The following is a 25909-nucleotide window of genomic DNA, read 5'->3' on the forward strand; positions in this document are numbered from 1 at the left end:
CAGCAGCCACCATAACATTGCTCATTGAAAATCTATTTTATAAGTTATTATAACCAAAATATTTCCCATTTCATATACGGTTATTATTAACAGGGTCGGGATTTTATAGCACTTAAAATTGCATAAATATGCGCTATAATATTACTTTAAAAATTACTTAATATGCAATAAAAACAATAAAATATGCAAAAAAAAAAGGAAATCTTATTGTAGGAAATCGACAAAAAAACCCAACAAAATCTGCAGATAATCAAAAATTAGAACCAAATACCGAATACGAAATTATCGTAATAGTATATTATATCTATATATTATCACTGTAATTGTACAGTGTTGGATCAATGTAATCGGTCTATTTATTAATTCTATACCTACATTTTAAATTTACTTGATAATTCGATAGACAAAAATCTAAAAACACGTTTTGCTGAAATATAATTTCATAAAATTAGACCGATTTTGATTTAAAAACAGGTAAGAATGCAAAAAACTCTCAATAAGTCCAAAAATGCATTAAAAATTAAAAATATACAAAATAAAATTTTTAATTTGAGTCCTCTGTATCATGAAACACGATCTTAGTTTACTTTGTTATTTTTTAAACATCTCATAAGAAATATGCATATAAATTCTATAAAATGACAACCTTGATTATTAACGTTACTCACTAGAAAATAATGATAATCCTCACATTCATAGATAAATAACGTTAATAACCGGAGAATATCGTTATTTTCCGTTATAACATCATTTTTAGTAACATATTATATAAGTGATAAAACGTGTGAATTATAAGTTATAACACGATGTCTTTAACCCGAATTAAAAATTATTCCGTGATGATACACCAGGGAGTGGCTGTATTATTACTCTGTGTTATACACTAAGTTTTTTTTATATAATACCTATATGTATTGTTTCTTCACCCTAATTATAAAAATCCTTCCATGATTTTGATTTTTTTTATATAATATATCACTCACTATTTGAAGTCTTCGAAAGAAGATGAAACGGCTACCGCTGCCACCAATTTTTTATGAACTCGTCTGTTGAGATCTTTACCATTTTCCTCTATTGAATTATCAATTTATATATATATATACCTATGTTGAAAAGAATCAAACCAATTATTAAAATTAAATTAAAATAGCTGCTTGATATTAATTCACACTGTTTAGGTATATTAAATATTAAATTATTATAATATTACTTTAATAAATTACACATTGTTAATATATTTAGTTATTTTACTGAATTACTTAAGCTGTAGGAGTCAATTGTTAGACACACGCGCCAACAAGACGAGCGGACTCCCGTGAGCACCGTGTTGTCCCTGTTCGGAACTCGTACCTACGCATAGTGTATACTGTATAATATGTGTTGGTGATAGTATATGTATAAGACTAAACAATTATAGTAGTCGGTACTGTAATGATATGCTCATATATCATGATTGTAAATTTCTTATTTTTATTCAATAAAATAAATAATGGTAGAGTTGTCGCACGTAGATAATCCTTATAAGTTATAACCCAAACATCTTAAATCATTGATGAAAGGAACGGTTTACATTATTTGGTCACGTAGAATATTATACATAGTTGTGACAGTGTGGCGCAACACATGTAATCTTTTTCGTGTGCTGCCGGAGACAATGGATGGTCCAGTAAGGGTTTCTGTCGCCGGGGATAAAGAAAATTTCTTCAAACGCGGAAACCTTTGACCGGGCCGCCTGCGACTCTGGCCGGCTTGACCAAGTCGTCTTCTCTCATCAGTGTATGAGCACCCACCAAAGAGATCAGTGCATGAACACCAGCTAAAGACACAAGTGCAGTGCCGTACAACTGGACTTTTTCCTTTTTTTTTTTTAAATCGAAATTTAACACTGTTGTTTTCTTTTTATCTGGTTGTTTAAAACCTTTATTTATCTTATAACGTCATCTGCGCGTTCAGACACAGCTGCCAATAAGGTAAGGTGCACGAGCATCAATATTTATGTATTTATATAATTTTATATACGAGAATTATATCTTATTTATTTAATTCTTTATAATTTGATAGTAAATATTTTACTATTACGATGTACTTGGTCATTCTCTAATTACGACCTCGAGAACCCTCCGACTATCAGGAGGAAGGTAATTACGTAAATTTAAATAACTTATAATAAATCCGGCATTTATTCAAGGCTTGTGTCCCTTGTGTTTGCCTAGCATCTCATTTATCTAAACTACATATCTTACCTACTATTTTCTTACATACTTTTATTTTAATATTTTATTTCTCTTATTTTTGCGTTATTACAGTACATAAGAGTATAAGACTATGGTTGTACGTTAGTTAGTTAGTAAGAGTTGAAAAAACCAAGTGAAGCGGAGTCTTAAGGAGTGAAATGTAGGCAATTAAATTCACATGTCGCATTGGTGCGCTGAGACGTGGATGTATGTTAGTGTGTAAATCGAAATTAGTGTGAGTTATATCTAATACTACACTCGCCGCGCGTTATCAACAGCGCTTGGTCTGTGTGTTTGTGTATAAGTGACGAGTGTGTATAAAATATTTTTATTATTAAGTCTGCGCTGTATTGTTTCACAAAGAAATTCTATAGATTTTTTTGTTATTATTATCAACCGGAAATAACAATATTGAAGACTCATATTATATTTTACTTTCCACGCCCGACTCTTGTTTTGAGTAACTACTTTATTACGATTTATGTGTACTTATTTTATTTTTTCGTAAATAATTATAAGATATAAAAAGCAAGGGTATATATTTAAATAAATAATAAAAAAAAAAATTATCAACTTATTGAAATTATCTATTTTTATCACTGTTAACAATAATAATACTTAATTTTGGAGTGTAGGTATAAAATTGACTTCTTTTACCTGGTGTAATTATTAGTAAATTATAAGAAATAAAAATTAGTTACCTATTTAATTAATTAATTTATATTTATTTCAATATATTGTACCTATATATTTGATTGTGGAGGAATTATTTGTGTTATATGTTTTCGTCAATTATAGGTAGGTACGCGTATATTTTATATACACAAGTAATAATAAGAGCAATGTTGGCCGATGTCGGCAAGCTGTTTTTTCGTTGCAGAGACTCTCCGAAAATGGAATGTGACATTTAATAATTGTTGGTGTAGTTTTTTGTATTTCAATTGTTCTAATATCTGAGTATTTTAAATATTCATACAAAATCTAAGCCTAGAGCATTAATTAAATAAACAAGGCCGTATTACCGCTTAGGCTATTTGGACTACAGCTTACTGTGGCCAACAAAATAGCATATTTTTTTAGGATGTACCTAACACAAAATAATACTTAATCTTGAAATGTTATTTTAAAAATATTAGCACAAGTAATTTGAACGCATTATGAATCATGGTATTATAAAACAATATCAATATTAATCATTAAAAATAAACCACAGTTAACACTCAAAAAAAAAATTACTGGATCCGCGCCTGCCACAATCAGATATAACATAATAAAAAATTTATTCATTTATTCATTATTTAAGAACTTATAACAACATTTGGAATTATTCTTTTTGAAATGAGAAAATATACAAATATTATATTATATAGTTATTAAAGATTTTTTTAGATAAAGATGTTTGTAGAATAAATTGTTAGGATGTGTATAGGATAAAATAATGATTAATATAATAGGTAAACATATTTAAACATTTTGGGCCGTTTTCAATATTAACATACATAAAACTAACAATATGCTTTGAATATCTAGGTTAAATATAATATTATTATATTGCTCCTATAAAAAGTGTATAGTTTTAGAGGTATGACACTTGTATAAAATTAAAAGATAAGGTTTTTGAGAAAACCTATTATTATATTTGAGGCCTTTGCTCGTTAAGTTACTTATCTTTTATAATATTTAATCTTATAAACTCGTATAACAATATGTATATATATATATATGTATATTTGTAAACAATTTTTACTTATTTACATAGCTATTTCAAATACACATATGATATGACTTTTTAGATTATAAACGGAGTGATGAATGTATTGATTTTATAATCATGTGTATTTTTTTTCTGTTTAGGTACACCATGACTTGTTAAAATAATGTTTCAATTTAAAACGTCAAAATAATTTGCTTAGATTCCAATGGAAACATGATTTGTTTAAATATTATTGAAGTTAAAATATTGACGAAATTCGTCAAAATCATAAATACTCGCAAATTATTTTGTAGTTAAAATGTGTAAAAAATTGTGTGCAAGTAGCAAAGAGTTAAACATTTAATACAAGATTTTCCATAAGTTTGGCTCATAATAATTATAAAAGAACTTGAAAGTTGGCCTATTGAATACTTTTTATCTAAACTTTAAAGTTGAAATTTTTACGATATCCAATATTCACGTGTAAAATAACGATTATTTAAAATCAAATAATTTTAGAACTTTGTTATAGTCAGTCATTTCTAGTCGTAGAAACTTGAAACATACATTAGTTGTTTAAATTTGTATTTTTTGTACATGATTTAATTGTGAGGTATTTAAGGCATTAAAACATAAACCAAAATTTTCACCACCCAGTGGAAAATATATACTTATCCTAGAAGATTATGGAAACTTCTTCTTCAGAATCGTTTTTCGTAAACAAATTGCATTCAAATTCAACACACTCATTATAGTCATCTACTCTATATCTGAAGTCCACTCGATACTTACTGTACATTATATTATTATAGTGTTACCCACTTAACCACCCTTTTTAAATATTATTTTTCATTTTCATTGTTGTTGTTTTAGAAATAAATTATTCTAAATATATATATATATATATATGCCTTATTGGCTATTGTTTATATAGTTATAGCTGATCTACGATGCCATGTTTACTCACAGAAAATGATTGGAATGACACTGTGGATGCCTGAGGAGTTTTGTTATCGTTATTATAGAAATATACTATGTATAGTAAATACTAAATACGAGCATGTAATGATGTTATTTTACTTATATTTAAAGAAAGTTTGTACAACCTTCATGTTTTTATTTTAAATGTATTTATAATAGGTATGTAGGTAACTTAATAATTTTTTTTAAACTTTGTACCTACAATCTACACGACAACGACGATTATAAAACATTTAAAGTTAAAATAATCTATAGTGTTGTATTTTGTAACTTATCATATTTGTACTAATTATAGGTACATTATTCACACCAATAACAGTATAGTAAATAACTATGTAGAAAAAAAGTCTCCCAAGTCGAATATATTTTAGAGCATATTGTTGACGTGGCAATAAAATTTAATTATAATTACGTACAGTATAATAATTATTTTTCTTACATTTTGTACCTACTAACAATAATATTATAGTATAATCTTACAGGTATATTATACTTAAGAAAATCTGAAAGACTGAAAATATTATTATTAATATGGCAATACAACCAAAGTAAATTGATGTTTTTTGTTTTTGTAACTAGATACTCAAATTGTTGTGTCGTATAGTGTTTTTCGATTTGTCGTTAAAATCGATTTATAATATTATGACGCTTGTAGTTGTACATCGTGTCAGCAGGCAGCACTACTTCATGGTTGCCTACACGTCACGGTGAGATTCGTAGAATATACTGCAGAGACTGAGACTCAGCAAATTCCGATCTCCCAAGTCGCGTGTACTCGGGTATTCAACTGAAGAACCGATAACGAGGTGTAGTGTAGTCTCGTAGCTGCAGTATACATTACTAAACGCACGCCCTCTTATCGCTTCAGTCTTTTAATGTGAGTTTAGATTGTTTATTTTTAATATTTTTTAATATATATTAAAAATATTATATAAATATATTATAATATATAATTATATTTATATATATTTTTTTTTGTTGTGTGATTTACATCCGGTTGTTCGTGCACATAGGTACCTACTTATAATAATAATTTATTAAAGATAAATTTTTTTTCAACATTGAGTAAGTGATTTTTCTATCATCATAATAAACTTTGTTACTTTAATAAGTTGATAAATTTAAAATTAACTTCATAAATATTAACAATGAGTGACTATTAAACTAGTAACTATAAATAGTACTATATATATTAAATCTAATCAATTTTTATGACTGTTTGAAGTTACAATTTTAAAGATATTGGATTATGTTCAACCGTTTAATAACTTTTTTTACTGAAACAATTTTTTTTTTTTTGTAATTTAATAACAAATAACTAGATAGATACTTGAAAAAGTTTTTATTATCATTTTATATACCAGTATAATTTAAAAAATGTGTTTTGAACTCTGAGCTATTTATAGTCATAAGAAAGTTGATTTTATATATTATGTATATAATATGCCATTAAAAAATATTCGATGGATCAAAATTATCGAAAATATAAAGTAACAATTTTTTTTATAACTATTTGAATTTTGAAGTTCAAATTTTTCAAAATTTGTTAAAATCATAAATATTACAAACTACAACTATTTTTTAGTAAAAATGTATAAAGTATTTAATTTTTATAATTTAAGGTTTGAAATATGATACAATATTCCTTAAAAGTAAATCATACTCAAATTAAAAAAAAAAAAAAAACATAAAAAAATTATACAAACGCAATTATTTTCTACAAAAATTTGAACAAAATTACGTATTTTTACGATCAATAAAAATGTTAATTATTTTGTTATAAATCATAAACATAATTTGTGAGAACTTAAAACTTTTACGTGTATTATTTTATTATAGATTTGATTACACGCATTGATATTTTTGATTTACGAGTATTTAAAGATATTATCTATTTATACTATGAACCTGTTTTTATTGTTCAATAAATGTTCATAGAAAAATATCATTACATTTTGAGTTATAAGTTGATATAACATAATACTGTATTATATTATTATAGTAATTAACTACATTCTAAATAATAAAAGTACTGTAGAAAGGTCGACTAGACTAAACTTTTTAGATTTGGGTGTGTTACCAGTTAGATCATTTACAAAAAAATTGTTATTATGTTCGTTTTTAAAGGTTTAATAAAAAAAACAAGTAGTCCTGTTAATGAAAAAAAAAAAAAACAAAAAAGAAAATTAAGTCTATAATATCGCTATTAAATATGTAAAAAATCTTTTGGTCAGTCATTTGTTGATTGTTTATGGCTTACTCATTTTAATTTAATACCTTATGAGTATATTAAAAAAATTAATTTACATCAAAAGTAGTTATAAGAAATTGTTTATAATTGGTTAATATTAGAATTAGTTTACATTTGAATTGTTAATATTATCTACTTTCTTTTCTTTGTTAATAATTTCTTTACAATATTATGTAATATGTATAGATGATATTTTATATTGTTTTTTGTTTTTTATTTAATTATATATTCGTTAATTTATTAAATTAAATTAAATGTAATTTAAAAATTTTAAATGTACCTACACTCTACGAAATCTCTAATACAATCTACGCTCAAAAGGGATTGATTATCATAAAATTGTATTTTTTCAGAAAAAAATATATCATACTACCGTAATACTAAAGGTAAAATAAATGATTTTAATAGGTATATCAAAAAATATATCATGAAATAAACTTAGTAATATATAGATTGATAGATCGTTTCCGCTCAGATATGGTTGTTTGCATAAAATTATATATCATTGAATTCAAACTTAACAGTGACTCACTCGATACTCAATGTACCTATAGGAGAATGGTACCCACTTGCTTATTTTTTTATAATTGTTTGTGTCTCGTGTTTAAATGATGAAAAATAGTTTTTCAAGTAGATTAAATATTTAAAAAACTAATATTGTCGACTGATTTTCTAAAAAAAAAGATTAATATTTATTATAGTTTTAAGTATCTATAATATGGATAATTATAAACAGTAAGTTATGTTTGCTTAAAATTTTTTTTCAAAATGACTCGATACATTCATTTAATTAGCTGTCATACGAATTACCGGCAAAATATCGTATGAAAAAATTATCCGTCATACGTATTATATACTTACGTTAAACTTTATGCGAACTAGGAAAATTATTTATATAATGCTAACTATTACAGTAATACACAATATACGAAGATTTGGTCTAAGGTTTGAAATAAATAATTTCATTGATGTTTATCGAATTTACTCCTATGTATAATAGCTGTTTATTGTCTTGTTATAACGTATAAGCCAAATAATAGACACGCATTATGTAACATATTTTCACAGAATCGAATTATGATTAAAAAGGAAATCAATTGAGACTATTAAAAATAATATTATAATTACGTTTATTATGTACTTTACTAATTTATTATTAATGTATATACCATAAAAATATAATATTTTAATACTGTTTTTATACAAATAAGAAGCATTGTTTTACATGTACCTAAAACCCAACAGTTAGACAACAATAGTTGAACCTTTTAAAACTTACAAAATTAATTTATGTAAATAAATATAGCCCAAAATTAAAAATGTTTTTGACTCCTTTGTAAATTACCGTGAGATTTATTGTTTAATATTTAAATATTAGTAAAAGTAAAATTCTGTTTTAGTTTCTAAAAAAAAATTGACAAGAATAATTTTGTATTTTAAATATTAATTTCAATACTATTTTTTGTACTTAAAACGGACTTGTACAGTTGTACGTAGATATTTTTTTTAGGTACTCTTTAGTTATCCATTCATGAAATTATTGAATTTTGATGGACATAATATTAAAAAAAAAATCTTTACCTTTATGCGCAACCTTGATTTTGTATGTTTTAGTTTTTAGGTGTTTTTAAAATGTATATGTATGAATGTATAATGCTTATAATACCCATCACATATTACTTTATTGAAGAAGAAAATCAAGTATACATTTACACTAATATTCAGTTACATTTTTAAAATTGCATTAAAATAGTAAATTATAAAGATGCGAGTGTTGTAAATTAACCAGGTAAATTTTATCAACATTTTTTTTACTGGTAAATTATTTTTTACCGAAAATAGTAATAGTAGCCAATTATAATTTCTGTTCTGATTATTGCCTATTGGTAATATAATGTTATATATACTGTATAGGGCCTGGGTTTCAATGCAAAGTGCGCCTTTTTTATTTGATCGTAGACAATCCTTTTCATGTACATAATTCGCTTCATATAACGAGTGCTTCAGAGTTGAAACTTTTATCTTGTAGTTTTTGTATATTTCGAACATTTTTTTTAGCATTAATGATTAATTTTGTTGGTTTTAATACGTATTTATTCATTATATATATAAGTTAACCTATTGAAAAAAATATCTAAAGATAAATTGATGTTTAAATTGTTCTCGTTTAATAGGTCTATCGGGGTTTTTCATTCATATAAATTGTCAATCATTTGTTTCATTTCGATTCAATTTTTATCTTATTTTTATTATTGACCGTGGAAAAGTTTTTTTTTTTTTTAATAAAATAATAGTTTATTCATAAATTACCAAATTGCATAAAAAAAATTATAAGGTATTTTTTAAAGTTATTGTTTGCGGTAAAATGCATTTTTTAAGGTCATTTTTGAATATCATTTATGTATATTTGTTTGGTTTTAAAGACATTTAGATCCAGGCTATAGTTATGCACATATATAGGTAAAAATACTCTTTGTATGATCGGCACATTAATTAAAAAGTAAATTATTTATTTTTTTTTTTAACTGAGTAAAGTTAATATTTTTTCTATATTAATTTTAAAACTAGGAGATTTACATTTATTATTTGTTAACTATTAATCTTTTAACTTGATAGTATTGTATTAATACTTAACTACCATATTAATTATTTCAATTCCTAATAAATTTTATTACAGTGTAAACTAGGCGATGGTAACTTGGCGAATGGTTCAATCTAATAAATAATATTAATAAAAATGATAATATTTTTAAAAATAAAAGAACAAAAAAGGTATCAATATTATAATATAATATATTTAAATTTATAAAAATAAACTTAAGTAAAATAAAAACGAGGTATTCATTATGATTTTAGTTATTTGTTATGTTTTTTTTAAGAAATTTACCATAAAAAGATTTTAAAATTACTAAAAAAATCAATAGGTATTTCTTAAAGAATTACTTACATACATTAAAATATTGGTTGGAGGGTTTTGCATATAGTTTATGGCTGAATGTTTTGTGTAAAATAAATAAAAAGATAGGTGGTTTAATGGATTTATTGTAAAATTTATATTTTTCAGTAATCCAGGATAATCAATCATATTATACCTATAGTAATTTATACAACAATTTCAATTTAATTTGTACGAATGTTTTTTAAACGACTGCATATTAAAAGAAATGGATATCAGAATAAACAAGTGTTCTATGAATAAAACATTAATAGCATAAAAATCTGATAAAACTATTTTGAATTTTGTTTAAATTTTGGATCTGTGTTACTAAATAATAACGCCAGATTAGGAGTATAATTAAAATATGAACGGATTTGCATCATAGGTAATATAATATTTTTAATACAGATTCATCTCAACAATTTTGATTCTAGGTACATTTTTAAAAAACCTAGTTTAGCAGATGCTTTATTTCTAATAAAAAGTATATGGTTATTGAAAGATTGTTTGCAGCCAAATTTTACCCTAAGATCGTGTACAGTAGAAATTCTCGATAAATTGATATTACCCAAAGCATAATTAAATTTTATAGGAAATTTTTTTTATAGGAAAAGTACTATAGAAACATTTTTTAAAATTATTGTACATAGCGTTTTGTTAGAATCATTCATAAATATTTTTGAAATCTAACTATACCCAGGGCCGAATTAGGGGGATGGCACAAGATTCAATCAATAAGAGCCCCCACAAAACAATTACCCTTTTTTTTTTTAAATTTTTCTAGTGATTTTCAAAAAAAATATTTTTTTTTTAAAAAAGTTTGACAAGTGGTGTGTGATTAAACGAAATACCAGATTGAGATTGGTAATTTTTTATCATTACTATACTTAATTATAAACGAAATTATTCAACTAAAGTATTGAGTGATGCGTCGTAAATCAAAAGTAGCAGAGTAAGCTAGAAATGTGTTTCATGATACGGAGAACTCAAATTAAAAATTTTATTTTGTTTTTTTTTTTGTGTATATTTTGTGATTTTTTAATTTGTAGTGCTTTTTTGAACTTTTGAAATTTTTGCTTTTTTACCTGTTTTTTGAATCAAAATCTGTCTTATTTTATGAAATAATATTTTACCGAATTGTGGTTTTAGATTTTTTTTCAATCGAATTATCAAGTAAATTGTAAATGTATAGATTAAGTAAATAGGCTGATTACGTTGATACAACGCCGTACAATTACATCAATAATATTACCTATATAGATTAAAGATATAATATTATATTACGATGATTTTGAATTAGGCATTTGGTTTTAATTTTTATTATCTGCTTATTTTGTTGGGACTTTTTTGTCTATTCCTACTGTAAGATTTCCTTATTTTGCATGTTTTTAGTGCATATTTAGGCATTTAACAATATTTAAGGTAATATTATAGAGCAAATGTATGCAATTTTAAGTTCTATAAAATCCCAGCACTGGTTATTTCAGTTATTTGGATATCGAAACTAGTATTACTTCGTTTGGGTTTTATAAATTATTGTACATTTATATACGCTATGTTCGAAGTATGGTTTTTATTTACTGGCAAAAATATTACTCAGTGTTTAAAGTGTCTAAAAATAATGTTTTGTTTGATACTCTCGGTGTTTTTTTCCTATATCAATAATTTATATAAATTAGATAATGTTACTTTCATCAAGCTTATCCCTAGTACAATAATACATTTTTTCTAGATTATAATAACTTATTCAAATTCAATGGTTTTGATGTACTAAATAAAAAAATAAAAAATGATGACTATTAACGTTACTAGTATTTATTTATTGATTGTATTAACATTTTATAAATCTGTATTAACTATACCTATTCAATAAGGTAAATTGATGTGATAAGAAATTTATAGCATGATGATGATAACCCATCACTAATATAATTTTAAAGTTTAAGTTTTAAAGTATGTAAATCAACTAAAAACTTTTATATTTCAATCTTATGTGGGCCCTGGGGCCCCACAACCCTAAATCCGGCGCTGACTATACGTACTGTAGTTTCGCAGTATCATTTAAGCAACTAATATTTTTGCATCACCATAATACTAGAATTTTAGAATGAGAAATAAAATTAGATGTATCATTTATAAAAAATAAATATATGAAATAATATAAAAGATAAATAAAATTATTGATGTCATAACTTGTAAACTATTTAAGTATTGATCTTTTTTATTTTTTTTTGTGTTCCAGTTTATGATTTTAATTATTATATAAGTAGGGGGTCTTTGGCTAAATAATTATTTATATTTAATATAAATGTCATAACCTAAGTTAATTTTTCATTGTTTCATATTTTTAATCAATTCTTTATGTTATTTTAATTATAAACATTCACCAAATATTATATTTACTTAAACCTATTTAATTACCATTTATATTATTATATTACATTATTATACACTATATTTATATACTACTTTATGAATTATATTTTATAGATTAAGTGTAAGCATAACAACAAAATATTATTATAATCATAGATGATGTCTATATTTGTTACTGGGTTTGCTCGTTTAAATTATAATAGTAACAAAGATTTGTTTAGAGAGATAATTATTGAATTTTACAGTTTCGGTATGACCAGAAATGATAGAGTAATACTAAGAAAGAAGTGGTTCTGTAAATCCATATATTTTAAGCTTATTAATTAACAATTGATGATTGGGATCCTATTAGATTCTTGTTCTACATAAATGGCATCAGTTTGCGGTTGATTTTTTAATATGAAAATTTAGAATTGTGTGTTTATATATAAATATATATTTTATTGTTGATCTATTTTGACTAAAACTCGATCGGTTATTTGATAATAATTTATTGCATTAAGGTGTGATAGTATTATTGATAAGTTTTGAGAATAATTTAAGTATTATTGACAATCTATAAATGGGACGATAACTATTTATTAAATATTTGTTGCCTTTTTTGGAGTTATTGGATTATAAACGAGGATTTCCATTGTACTGAAAAAATATAGGATGATAATGATTTGTTAAATAAAAAGGTAATAACTCAAGTGAGAATGAATGCAGACTCTTTAAATAAATTAAAATATGATGAGTAAAAATAACAGTTGTTGGAAGTGGAGAGTGGCATATATCAAAAAGCATAATTGGGTTAATATATAAATCAATATTAATAAAGATTAGTGGTAGAATTTGTTATGTCATAATTTAGAAAAGTGTTTTTATTAATTTTTTATACAACTTAATTGATAAAGATTCCAAAATAAAAACTTATGTTTCATTAAAGATAAGAGTATACATTTGAAAAATTTGACTGTTGGCAAGTGAAAATTCTCAAAATTATCGAATCATAAGAAAATAGCATGGATGTATTTTTTATTCAACGATTCAACATTATCAAAATAAGAATTATGTACCTACATATTCATATATTCATTTGATTTATGTGCAATATACATAAAGACTATAATAGTGAGATTAGAAGTGTTTAAAAGGACAAATAATAATTCTGTGCTATTAATTTTAATTTAGATGAACTTTGAATGAAAATTATTATTATTAGTAGGTATTTTAGTTTTATTACGTTTGAGCGGTTCTATTATCTCTGTATTTATCATAGTTCTGAAAAATTTAAAACCCAATTCCGATGACATAACATTATTAAGCTAGGTTTCAGTGAATATACAAGAATCATGTAATGCGTAAGAAATTTGATATTTTAAATATGACATTATAAGTAATAAGTATAGTATATTATATACTAATATAATATTAGTATAGATATATTCGTAATTCGTATAAGTATTAAAATACCATACCTCGGTAGGCAGTAAATCATATAATTTAAATACAGTCCTACATGATATTTGAAGATTTAAAATTGTAATATAATTGTAAAATTTATAGACACACAAATATTTATATAATAAATGTTTCACGTATTTTATTTTTGTATTGTTTTTAAGTTTAAATTAGCCTAGTTAAACTATTAGGTCCATTAAAAACACAATCCCGGGTAATTATTTTAATTGATTAATCATTTCATGAAGCTATTTTAATGTAATAGTACCTACAGTGTGTGCATACAATGTAAAACGTACAACATAATTGAGGAATATACGGTTCTAACGAATTGGCAATATTATTATCTTATGTATAGTAAGTAAGGTACATTGACTATATAGTTTAGATATTATAATTGATCTATAGTATATTGTTTTATGAAACATTGACCTTTAAATACAAACAGAATTAAATTATTCTTAGAAACACAATAATAATATATTTAATGTACTTTAGATAATATGAATCTATATATTATATATGTTACATGTACGTTAGAGTTCTGTCTTAGTGAAACAATCTAATTTAAGTAGGTTCATCAATTTATTTTTTGTACAATTATTCATCAAATATATTCAATTCCTTAGTAAAATGTCAAATATTAACGAACGGGGTTCCAGTATTCGACAGAGACCTGCTGAATATGTTCAAAACTTTGAAGTTCTCCAAAATAAATGCATACAAAAAAATATTCTATTCAAAGATCCAGAATTCGATATACCAGATTTATCATCTTTAACTAATTGTCGAAATAAACGTATTGAGTGGCGAAGACCAAAAGTGAGAAAATATTTGTAATATTTTCTAGTTTTTGTACAAAATGTAACATTTACTTAATCAAATTATATTAAAAATGTAATTATTAGGAAATCGTAGATGATCCTCAATTTTTCGTGGATGGAGCTTCTAGATTTGATGTAAAGCAAGGATTATTAGGTATGATATATAGAATATTAGGTAAATAAAAGGAAATATTCATTATTTTAACTGTTTATAAGTAGGTATTGCTTTTGATATTTATTTATGAACGAAATATTTTGAATCAATGTATTGTATAATTAAAAGTTTACCAATAATATTTATAAATATCGTGCACATAACTAATTTAAATATTTTTTTATTATGTAGGCGACTGTTGGTTATTAGCCGCCATGGCGAATTTAACTTTAAACAAAAAACTATTTAATCGAGTAGTGCCTTATGACCAAGGGTTCTATATTAAATACGCCGGTATATTTCACTTTAGGTAAACATTTTTATTTTAACTGTACAGTAATGAATGTGTAAATTTTACTTTAAAATGTTTGTGATTTTAGATTTTGGCAGTATGGCAGATGGGTTGAGGTGGTTGTCGACGATCGTTTACCGACTTGTGAAGGAAAGTTAATATTTCTTCAGTCAGCAAAGAATAATGAGTTTTGGAGCGCTCTGTTGGAAAAAGCTTATGCTAAGTAATAATTAGATCAATTAAAACTAAAACTAAAACAACTAAAACTACCTGATCACATTAAAATCATACGTATAGATATAGCAATTTCATTAGCGACCTAACCTTGTATACAAATTCTAAGTGTTATGTTTATTATAATAAACATAATATTTTTGGAATAAAACTCAACTTTTATTTATAATTCTTGTAAAAAATTTATATTAAGTCTTGAATTAAAATTTCAAATCTTTGTTATGAATTTTTAACTACAAAATAATTTGAAATTCAAACGATTTTGTTAAAATTTTAACTTCAGATGTTTATATAAACGAATAATTTCTATATAATATTAGATTCTGAACGAAATGATGAATGTATTGATTTTACAATGATATGTGTTTTTTGTTTGGTTTTTATGTCTATGTATATCATACCTTGTCGAAATAATGATTCAATTTCAAACTTCGTGGGTGGTTTCCAATGGCAAAGTGAATATTCTTGATTATAGAGGTCAAAAGTAAACATTTTTCAAACACTAAAATTTTTGATTTTTCTAAGTATTTTTTTTTCATTAAACGTTTTTTTGACGAAATTTTGGGTGCTCAAAAAAACTTGAAAATTTAATACAAGGTCCCTTATGAGTTGTTATTATTGTAGTTAAAAAAAAAAAAAATTGTTAGTAAACATTTTTTTACAAGCATTTATAGTTCAAATTTTTACGAAATATGTCAGAGTCACGAAAATTCGCAAGTTGTTTTGTAGTTAAAAAATGATACAAATTTTAGTATATCTAAGGTTAAAAAATTAATCACTAAGTTTTTCTTAAGTTTTCATTAAATAGCTATTTAAAAAATATTTCGCTTATTTTAAGGCTATTTATAGGCATTTAAAATATACATTTTATATATTTTTGTTTTCTTTTTTTTTTTATAAATATCGATAAAATTTTTTTGGCTAAGTCAAAATACTTGAAAATTTAATACAAAGTTTCTCATAATTTAATCTTCTATAAAAGTGATCTTAAATACGGCACCTATTGTACAGCATAATGATACTCACTTGACCACGCTTTTTTATACTTGTATAAAATTGTTAAAAAATATAAAGTAGCAATTTTTTTTTATATCCATTCGAAGTTCAAATTTTTAAAAATTTGTTAAAACTACAAAAGTTACAAGCTACAACTATTTTTTAGTAAATATGAAGTTTATAAAATATTTAATTTTTATGGTTAAGATTTAAAAATTTAATATAATATTTCCCAAAAGTAAAGCATACTGAAATTAAACAAATCATTAAAAAAATTATACAAACACAATAATTTTCTATAGAAATTTGAACAAAATTACGTATTTTTACCGTAAACTTACGGGGATTATTGTATTAAATTTTATAAATTTAATATTACAATATGCTTTGCAAATGTATGTCAATTTGAATTTTAAATAATAATGTAAAATGGTGTATTTAAAAATTTCTTTTTTTGTTATAAGAACAATTTATTAAAAATCTTATTACGTTAAATTTTTAAGGTTTTTACAATAAATAAAAATTTAGTGAAACATAAAATTAATTTATTTTTAAAGTTAAAAATTGAAACTATTTATAAATAATACAAAAAAAAAAAAAAACATTTTTAAAATTATGTCTCGTCTAATAAAGTAATAAATGTTAGTATTAATATTTGGTAAAACTTTAAGACTAACATTATTGACATATTTTTTTTTGTTTTTCTCAATTAGTTTGAAAAGTATCTACTTGAGTATTTTGACTTTTGATTTTCCCAAAATATGAATAAAATCCAATTTATTGTCATCAAATGCTATATGTTATCCTTAAAGTTGATGATTAATTTTTTTTTTTTTCTTTTGATTTATAACGTACCTACACTCAAGATACTAAAAAACACATTTTATTGTATAATAAATAAATTTATCGCATAACTCAAAATTTAATGACATATTAAAAAAAAAAAAATTATACTAGATTCCATGGGTCATATGAAGCGTTGGACGGAGGTCTTTCAATGACGGCTATGGGAGATTTCACCGGAGGAGTATCAGAAATATATGATTTAAATGATGCACCATCTAATTTATTCACGACTATGCAAAATTCTATTCAACGACAAGCGCTTATGTGTTGTTCAATAATCAAATTGAAATCGGTTAGATATTCAACTTTATACAAAATAAAATGATGTCTATTATTTTAATTTTAGATACATACATATATTTTTTTGATTTTGAATCTATATTTTATTTATTATTGTTATAGGATGGCTCAGAAAAAGGATTAAAGGCACCTCATGCATATAGTATTACCAAGGTGACTTGTTTTCTTATGAAAAATACTAATGGTAATTCGTCAACAATATATTTGATTAGACTTCGAAATCCTTGGGGTCATATTGAATGGAATGGATCGTGGTGTGATAAGTATGCTTTTTATTATTAAATCACAGCTAGACGTTTTATTTTATATTATTAATTAGAGGCATGTTATCTTAATTAATTAATTTAAAAATATTTTATAGATCTAATGAGTGGTTATGTATGACTCAAAAAATAAAACAATCTTTAGGTCTGGTAATAGATGATGATGGGGAGTTTTGGATGTCATTCGAAGATGTTGTTAAATATTTCTCTATATTGGAAATTTGTAATTTGGCCCCTGACGATCTGATTGGACAAAATGAAACAGGCTCTAAAACAAAATGGGATTTGAGTTTATTTGAAGGTGAATGGGTTCGAGGCGCGACCGCCGGTGGATGTGATGTATTTCAAGGTACCATTATTTTGGATAATATAATTGTGAACTACTATAATTTTTAACGGTTTATTAAATATTATTTAATGTTGAATATTTAGAATCCTTTTCGTGTAACCCACAATACTATATAACATTAAATAAACCTGACGATAATGATAATGAGAAAATGTGCACTGTAATTATATCCTTAATGAAAAAGAAAATGCATCGAAATCGTAAAAAGGAGTCGAATTCATTATTAATTAGATTTTTTTTGTTCGATGTAAGTATTTAAAAAAACATAAATGTTTTAATATTGTTTTAATATTTTTATAATAATACACGTCATACGGTTGTTATATTATTTTTAATCATACTTATTTTTTTTTATCGTTTAGCTCAACAAATCGAAGTCTGTACCGAAACCATTAGACATGAATTTTTTTAACAATAACGATGCTTTATATAAGTTCCATTCTCCTATATATAACATAAGAGAGGTTTGTAAGAGACTTAAGGTTCCTCCTGGTAAATATTGTATTGTTCCGTGTACGTCTAATCAGAATGAACAAGGAGAGTTTTTACTCAGAGTATTTTCTGAAATAAAAAATAATTTGAAGTAAGTAATTAAAGAACTCAAATATATTTTCAAAATTATAATTTGGTGTTATAATAAATTACATTTTTGTAGGGAGTTTGACAATGAAGTAGGAACGTGTCCAATTAATGATAAGGTAAATAACAAAAATAGGATTAAATGTAAAATAAAATAAAGAGTGATCAAGTGAGTAACGCTCTGCTGTATAGTAGGTTACTATAATTGATGTATTAAATTTGAATCCACTGATAGGTATTATTGTATACGAAAAACGATTCTGAACGGATATGATCTGTCAGTCTAGGATATATTTTCCAATGGGTGATGAAAAAGGTGGTTTATATTTTAATGACCCTGAATACCCCAAAATTTGAGTTCTTTTATAACTATTGTTAGACAAACTTAGAAAATCTAATATTAATTTCTTAACTTTTACTTATTTATACAAAAAATTTGATGAATTATACCTAAAAAAAAATTTGCAAATATTCACGATTTTGACAAATTTTTATCGGTATTTGAATTTCAAATGCTAATAAAAAATATTGGGCCTAATACCTATGTATTTTTATAATTTTTATTTAACACGTTAATCTAAAAAAAAGTAACTTATTAAGTTAAAAGTTAATTTTAAAAATAAGTAACAAGTTAATAATTTAACATTTTAACTTAATTTTAACTTTTAATTCGTCATTGCTCGGCCTTGCTTATGAGGAACTTTGTATTCGATTTTCAAGTATTTTTACTTAGCCAAAAAAATGTTGTAGATATTTATAAAAAAAAAAACTAAACAAAAACGAATATTTCAAATGCCTATAAATAGCATCAAAATAAGCGAAATATTTTTAAAATTAAATCATGTAAAAAAATATCAATTTAAATAACTGGTGAAATTTTCAAGTATTTACGACTTTTACTTTTTAAATAATAACAAATATTTAAAATCGTTTAAGGATAAATCGTTATTGTTAATCAATCTCCTAAAAATTTAAAATTCAAACGCACATAAAATTTTTCCTATAAACTCAAAAAAGCCTAAATATTTTGAAAATTTAACTGTATATAGACAACACTAATATATTAATATATATACTTGGTGAAAATTTCAAGTATTTATGGTGGTTAGTTTTTGAGTTACAACCATACGAAAAAATCGATTTGGTCAAAAAATGATTTTGAGTAAAAATTCCTGTTTTTCCGTCACTTTTTTTTTTGTTTTTCTTGATTTTTTTGAAAACTACTGGAAAATGTTTACTTTTAACCTCTATAATGATATTCACTTTGTCATCGTAAACCACCCCCCAAGTTTGAAGTTGAAGCATTATTTCAATAAATTATGCTGTACACAGACACACACACACACACACACACACACAAATAAATAAAAACACATCATGTAAAATCAAAATACATTTATCACTTCGTTCAGAATCTAAAATTAAGTTGTCTTATACATATAAGTTATTCATTTTTTTTTAGATCAAAGAATTGGCAGTTAATACGAACAAAAGTGAAGAGTCGAATAAAAAATTAAAAAAATATTTCCTTAAAGTAGCTGGTAGTGACAAAGAAGTCGATTGGATGGAGCTTAAAGATATATTGGATTTTGCTATGAAACAAGGTATTTGATAAATATGTAACTATTAAGTATAATATAGATATCTTTTTTAACAAACTATCATCTGGCACCACTTTATTTACTTTGTTTTTTGAATTATTATCATAATCAACCTAATTATTAGGTACCTACATAGGTATTTATGGGAATTTGGTACATACCATTTTTTAAGGAGTTTAACATAGAATAATTTAAATGCTTGCGTGTCGTGCAAATGCCCGCGTAATCGGTGATAATTTGAACGATCTGTAATATCATTGAAGTTTAAAAGAAATCACAAAAATTTAGCCAATGAATGATAATTTTACTAAAAGCATATAAGTACTTTAGTCCAATTACCAATAAAACTATGAGCTAGTACCTACAGTATTTCCCAAAGGGTGTGCCGCGGCACACTAGTTTGCCGTGAAATTTGAAAGGTGTACCACGACAACTTGAACTTTTTTTATATTATTACCTATTAACGATATTATTCGATAAGTAGATAATATTTATCCAAAGTGTGCCGTGACTTATAAAAACTAATAATAATACGCCGAGATGGGAAAAAGTTTGGGAACCACTGAGCTAGTATAATGAATGTGATAAAACATTTTAAAATATATTTAAATTCATTATGAAGTTTATCTACATGAGAGTAATTAAACAAATGTATTATGTTTTCAGATTTGTTATGGTATTAGTAGTTTAATCAGATATAGGTATTTTCGTTAAAATAGCTATTATTGGATAATTTTAATGGGAAGTTAAAATAAATACCTGCCATTATAATTGCAATGTATTTAATAATTTATTAGTAGGCATTTGATTGAATTTGAAATTCTGAATTCTTAAAATTTAATCTAACAAAATCAATAGATACGTAATTATTTAAGAAATTGTTTCATTCGAATAACATAATACAGAATAATGAAAAAAAGAAACGATTTTTAAACAACATTATACATACTTAAATTTATATGTTTATGAGGAATTTCAAAACTTCGGTACCTCTATTTGATTTAATCATAATTTATAAATTATACATGATATATTAATATATTATTATAGATATTTTGTTATATTATTGAAATCAATATGACAACTTATCAAATAATTACCTATTCAGTCTGATTACTTTTATCTTCTATATTTATTATAGATTTATTTTACGTCAAGGAGTTCTCTTAATAATTAACATTTTTTTGACTGTATTTACTGTGTATACTAAAAATGTTATCAAATGTTTGAATACTTATAGAACCCGGGAATATACGGTTTTCAAATGATGTGTGTCGATGTTTAATTGCTATGATGGATTGGGATAGATCTGGAAAACTTGGTTTTAAAGAATTTCAAAGATTATGGTTGTATATTAGACAGTGGAAGGTAAGCGGATTAACATGTATTTGAAAAAATTGTACTTCATGTTATTCTAAAATATATTCTAAATTGTTTTAGGTTGTTTTTAAAGTATACGATAAAAAGAACAAAGGTTATATCAAAGGATATGAATTAAGACCAGCATTAAGTTCTGTTGGTTACCATATTAAAACACGTACCCTAAACACAATGTGTCATAGGTATGCGAACAGAAAAGGTTATATAATGTTCGACGATTTCATTATGTGCGCAATACGACTTAAAACCACGATAGGTTAGTTAAAATTAGATTCACAAATAATAATAAACATGACAAAAATTTGTGTTACTTAGAGAACTCTTGAGTTTTAAGGGTAATAATGTAAGAAAATTTATGAGTGCTTTTTGGTGATTTTAATTTCTAATGGCAAGATAAACACACAGAAAAAAAATTACTGTGCAAAAATTTTAGCTTGAAATACACGCAGAAATATCAATGGATATACTGTTTTTTTATATTAATTTATTTTTTAAGTCTCTCAAAATAATATGAAAGATGATAATACTCTAATAACTGGGTATGGTTAGGTATAGAACAATAATAATTTAAATTTAAAATTAAAATACTTTATTCTTGTACTCATTGATATCATTACTAAAACACAAATATTAATAATCTCTTTGATTCCAACACTTATACTTACACTTATAAACTTATTTGTTAATCAAAATTGATCAAACCAATGTCCTATAATTTTGATAGGTAATTAGGTCTAAGTACAATAAATTCATGAAATTATTTTAATCCTAGTAAATATTAATGTAAGTAACTATTACACTAATAACTATGATGCATTTATTACTTAGATGCAAATTATATTGATATTACATGTTGATTAGTCATACGCCAGAAGCTATCAAATTATTGCATTCTAAAAGCTAATATGAGTGAAGCTCTCAACAAATCATCTTTGTTTGTGTTTAATATAATTATCTCATAGGCTTGACTAAGCAATAGAATGTTATCCCAAATGATAATTTAGTTAACATTTTTTTTTAGCTTTATAAAACAGTTTAACTTCACCAGTGCTAACTTTTGACCTTAATATTAAACGAAATTAAACGTAAATTCTACTGATATTATTTTATATTTTTCTAACTAATTTTATTTCAAATATTCAAATCAACTCAATTTTATTAGGTACAAAATTTTATTATACATTTAAACCTAAAATTAATTACATAACTAGTTAAATTGCATAGGCCATACACTATAATTTTTTTGTTGCTTTAATATTTAATTTTCTTATTATCATCAATCGTATAGATTATGATAGTGCCTAATACATTAGTAAAGTTGATATTCTTAATTAAGTGGATTTAATGTAATACTTAATTGTGCTTACTTACCTAATTTATGGTTGAAAAATTTAATTTAAATTTATTTGTTTTGTACTGTATACTTTTTTCACGCAGAGTTTAATTGTAAAATTTTTATTTTTAGATATCTTCAAAGAACGTGATCCTGGTAATGAAAATGTGGCTTCATTTACATTGGAAGAATGGGTGGAAAAAACATTTTATTCGTAGATTTAAATATAAATGAAGTTTAATTTTTACAAACATAATTATCTGTTTTTATTTAAAAATACTATTTACTATTACCGACTTTATAATTCATTAGTTTATATACCATTAGCGATAAAAATGTAATTTATCAACAATAATATTATACTATACAATATTGAATATTTTTATATTGTTTTTTAATATTGTAATATACATGGTATTTTAAATAAGCTTACTAAATTAGAGTGTTTAAAAGTACCTATAGATTGTTTTGGTAGAAACGGTACTGTCTGCTGTGAAATTGTATAAAGACGCACACACAATAAAATTAATTCACATCATGCTTAAACGGTTTGCAAACACAAACTGAGTTTTAGAAATGTCATAGTAAACAGATGTAGACTGACTACAATGTACAATTATTTCGGTGGTTTTACAGATTTACTTAATGTAAAATATATGTTATACCTACTGTGTACAAAACATGTGACATAAAATATATAAAGCAAAACTATTAGTTATTATAAAGATAATTTTATAAGACTATTGATCATTAGTAGGCAAGTCTATTATTTATTTTATTAGTAATAACTAATAACTTATTAAGCACGAATGTTTTTGATATAATATCGATGTTAATTACTATGAAAAATTGACGATTTAAACCATTTTTTAATCAATTTTATTAAAATTGTAATATCTACTTCAAATTATATTAAAAATTGAATTCTTAAAAAATTGCGAGCAATCCTCAATTTTTTGTTGAAGGTAATTCAAGAATCGATGTAAAGAAAGACAAATTAGGTAAACAAAATGAAAACAAATTATTAAACATTTTTTTCGAGTATTAATTTTGATATTAATTTATAAATGAAATATTTTATTCTTAATTTTAATTTTTTTTTTTTTATAATATATTTAACTATTAAAATGATTTTAATATTGTTCATAAAATAATAGAAGACGTACACATAAGTATCATTTACAATTTATAATCTTGGAAGGTAACTATTAGTTAATTGTCATAGTAGCAAATTTGATGTTGAATAAAAAACTTTTTTGGGAAATTTATAGTATATATTATATTGATAAATAATTGTGGATAGGTAATAATCCACAATTTCTTCCTATTTTGAATGTCTAAGATACTTAGATTTACTAAATAATATTTAAACTTAATTACATTTTTAATAAAATTGGTAGGTATTAACTTCAGACTTGTTTATACTATATGCCTGTATACTTTATATATTATGTAATAGTTCTAAGTGTTCTGCATTCTTAAGTTTTACCTAACCGTCCTAACCGTATAAAGTAACCTAGAACCACCAAAAATATATAGTGCTAGTGAAATACCTTTGATTTGACTTCGGAACCTTGATGAAAATAATTGTAAATGGAATTACGCTCTTAATTTATAATATTATTTATTAAAACGTGTTATTTTAATGAATTAATTTTACAATTTTTTAAAGATCAGACGTGTGGTTATCTATGTTTCAAACAAAAATAAAAATCAATAGGTCTGGCAATGGATAATGTTGGAGAGTTTTGGGTATAATACTAAGGTCTAGTATTCATCTATATGGGAAATTTGCAATATGAAACTTGATGATCTAACTAAAAGAGTCAAACTCTAAAAGAAAAAAAGAAAATATGAGTTTATTTGAGGTGAATGGGCCAGTGGCTAACTGCCGGCGAACAGGATACGTTTCAAGATACAATTATTTTGGATAATATAATATTGTTAACTACTAGGTATAATATTATGTAATAGTATACTAAATATTATGGCATATAAGTTTATATGATATTGGAATTTTAAAAATGTTTTTAAATTATCTTTAACACTATATTATAACATTGAATAATTTCGAAAACAATGACGATGATGATGTGTTTACAGTAATTATTGCATAAATGCAAAAGCATGAAATAATTAAAGTCAAAGTATAAGTTATTTTTTGTGATTAATTATATCGTGTCTTATCAATTATAAAAAAGTAAATACAATAATGCGCAATCGTGTTATGTTTTTTTTTTTTTAGTCAAAAAAGTAAAAATTAAAATGTGTATAATTGTATTTTAAGCATATAAAATGTATAATAAATTATCTCTTATATATTTTAATAATGTGTATTTAATTGTACCTATTAAAATCTCGTTTAAAATAATGTAGTTACCAAAACATTTATTTTTCCACCGCGCATTTAAGACTTAATATTTAATTAAATTGTTATATTTTCTAAGAAAAATATTTACGAGTATAGCTTATTTTCATTAAAATAAAAACTATTTAGGTCATTAATAATTTATCTATGGTTTTGTATTGTAAGTCGCACGCTCTAACTGTGAATATTCGGTAGCTGCACACTGCAACTAAAACTGGAAGGTAGATCGCGTTCTATCTATAATATTGAAACTTTACTTTTTGCCACACAATATTATTTAAAAAAAGTATAATTACCTAAATAACAAAATAATAACAAATATTTAGTAGTTTGAATCTTGCACACAGCATACTATACGCGTTCTAAATTTAAAAAAAAGAATCTACTGCGATTTTACTTATATACAAATTAGATATGAATTTGTTTGAAAATTATATTGTATAATAGTATAATGCAAATTAAATAAAAGCTCAG

The 25909-nt window shown here is 24.2% G+C and overlaps 1 protein-coding gene across 5 annotated transcripts; it reads left to right on the plus strand.

Moving 5' to 3' along the window:
- The first annotated feature begins 1126 nt into the window (after window positions 1–1126).
- Window positions 1127–23323, plus strand: LOC114126218 (calpain-A-like). 5 transcript variants are annotated; one of them, XM_050205716.1, is made up of 15 exons: window positions 1127–1970; window positions 14546–14738; window positions 14825–14894; window positions 15087–15204; window positions 15275–15409; window positions 17374–17554; window positions 17665–17825; window positions 17924–18174; window positions 18258–18421; window positions 18537–18757; window positions 18830–18872; window positions 20216–20357; window positions 21595–21722; window positions 21795–21990; window positions 23200–23323. In XM_050205716.1, exons 2-15 carry the CDS (start codon window positions 14550–14552, stop codon window positions 23283–23285), a joined length of 2085 nt encoding a protein of 694 aa, XP_050061673.1. In that variant the 5' UTR covers window positions 1127–1970; window positions 14546–14549; the 3' UTR covers window positions 23286–23323. The 5 variants fall into 5 exon arrangements, with proteins under 5 accessions (XP_050061673.1, XP_027845915.2, XP_050061671.1 ...); XM_027990114.2 differs by lacking the exon at window positions 1127–1970 and adding an exon at window positions 5541–5785; XM_050205714.1 differs by lacking the exon at window positions 1127–1970 and adding an exon at window positions 5841–5921.
- Window positions 23324–25909: the final 2586 nt, after the last annotated feature.

The sequence above is a fragment of the Aphis gossypii genome, chromosome X (genome assembly GCF_020184175.1).
Source record: "Aphis gossypii isolate Hap1 chromosome X, ASM2018417v2, whole genome shotgun sequence".
Lineage (NCBI taxonomy): Eukaryota > Metazoa > Arthropoda > Insecta > Hemiptera > Aphididae > Aphis > Aphis gossypii.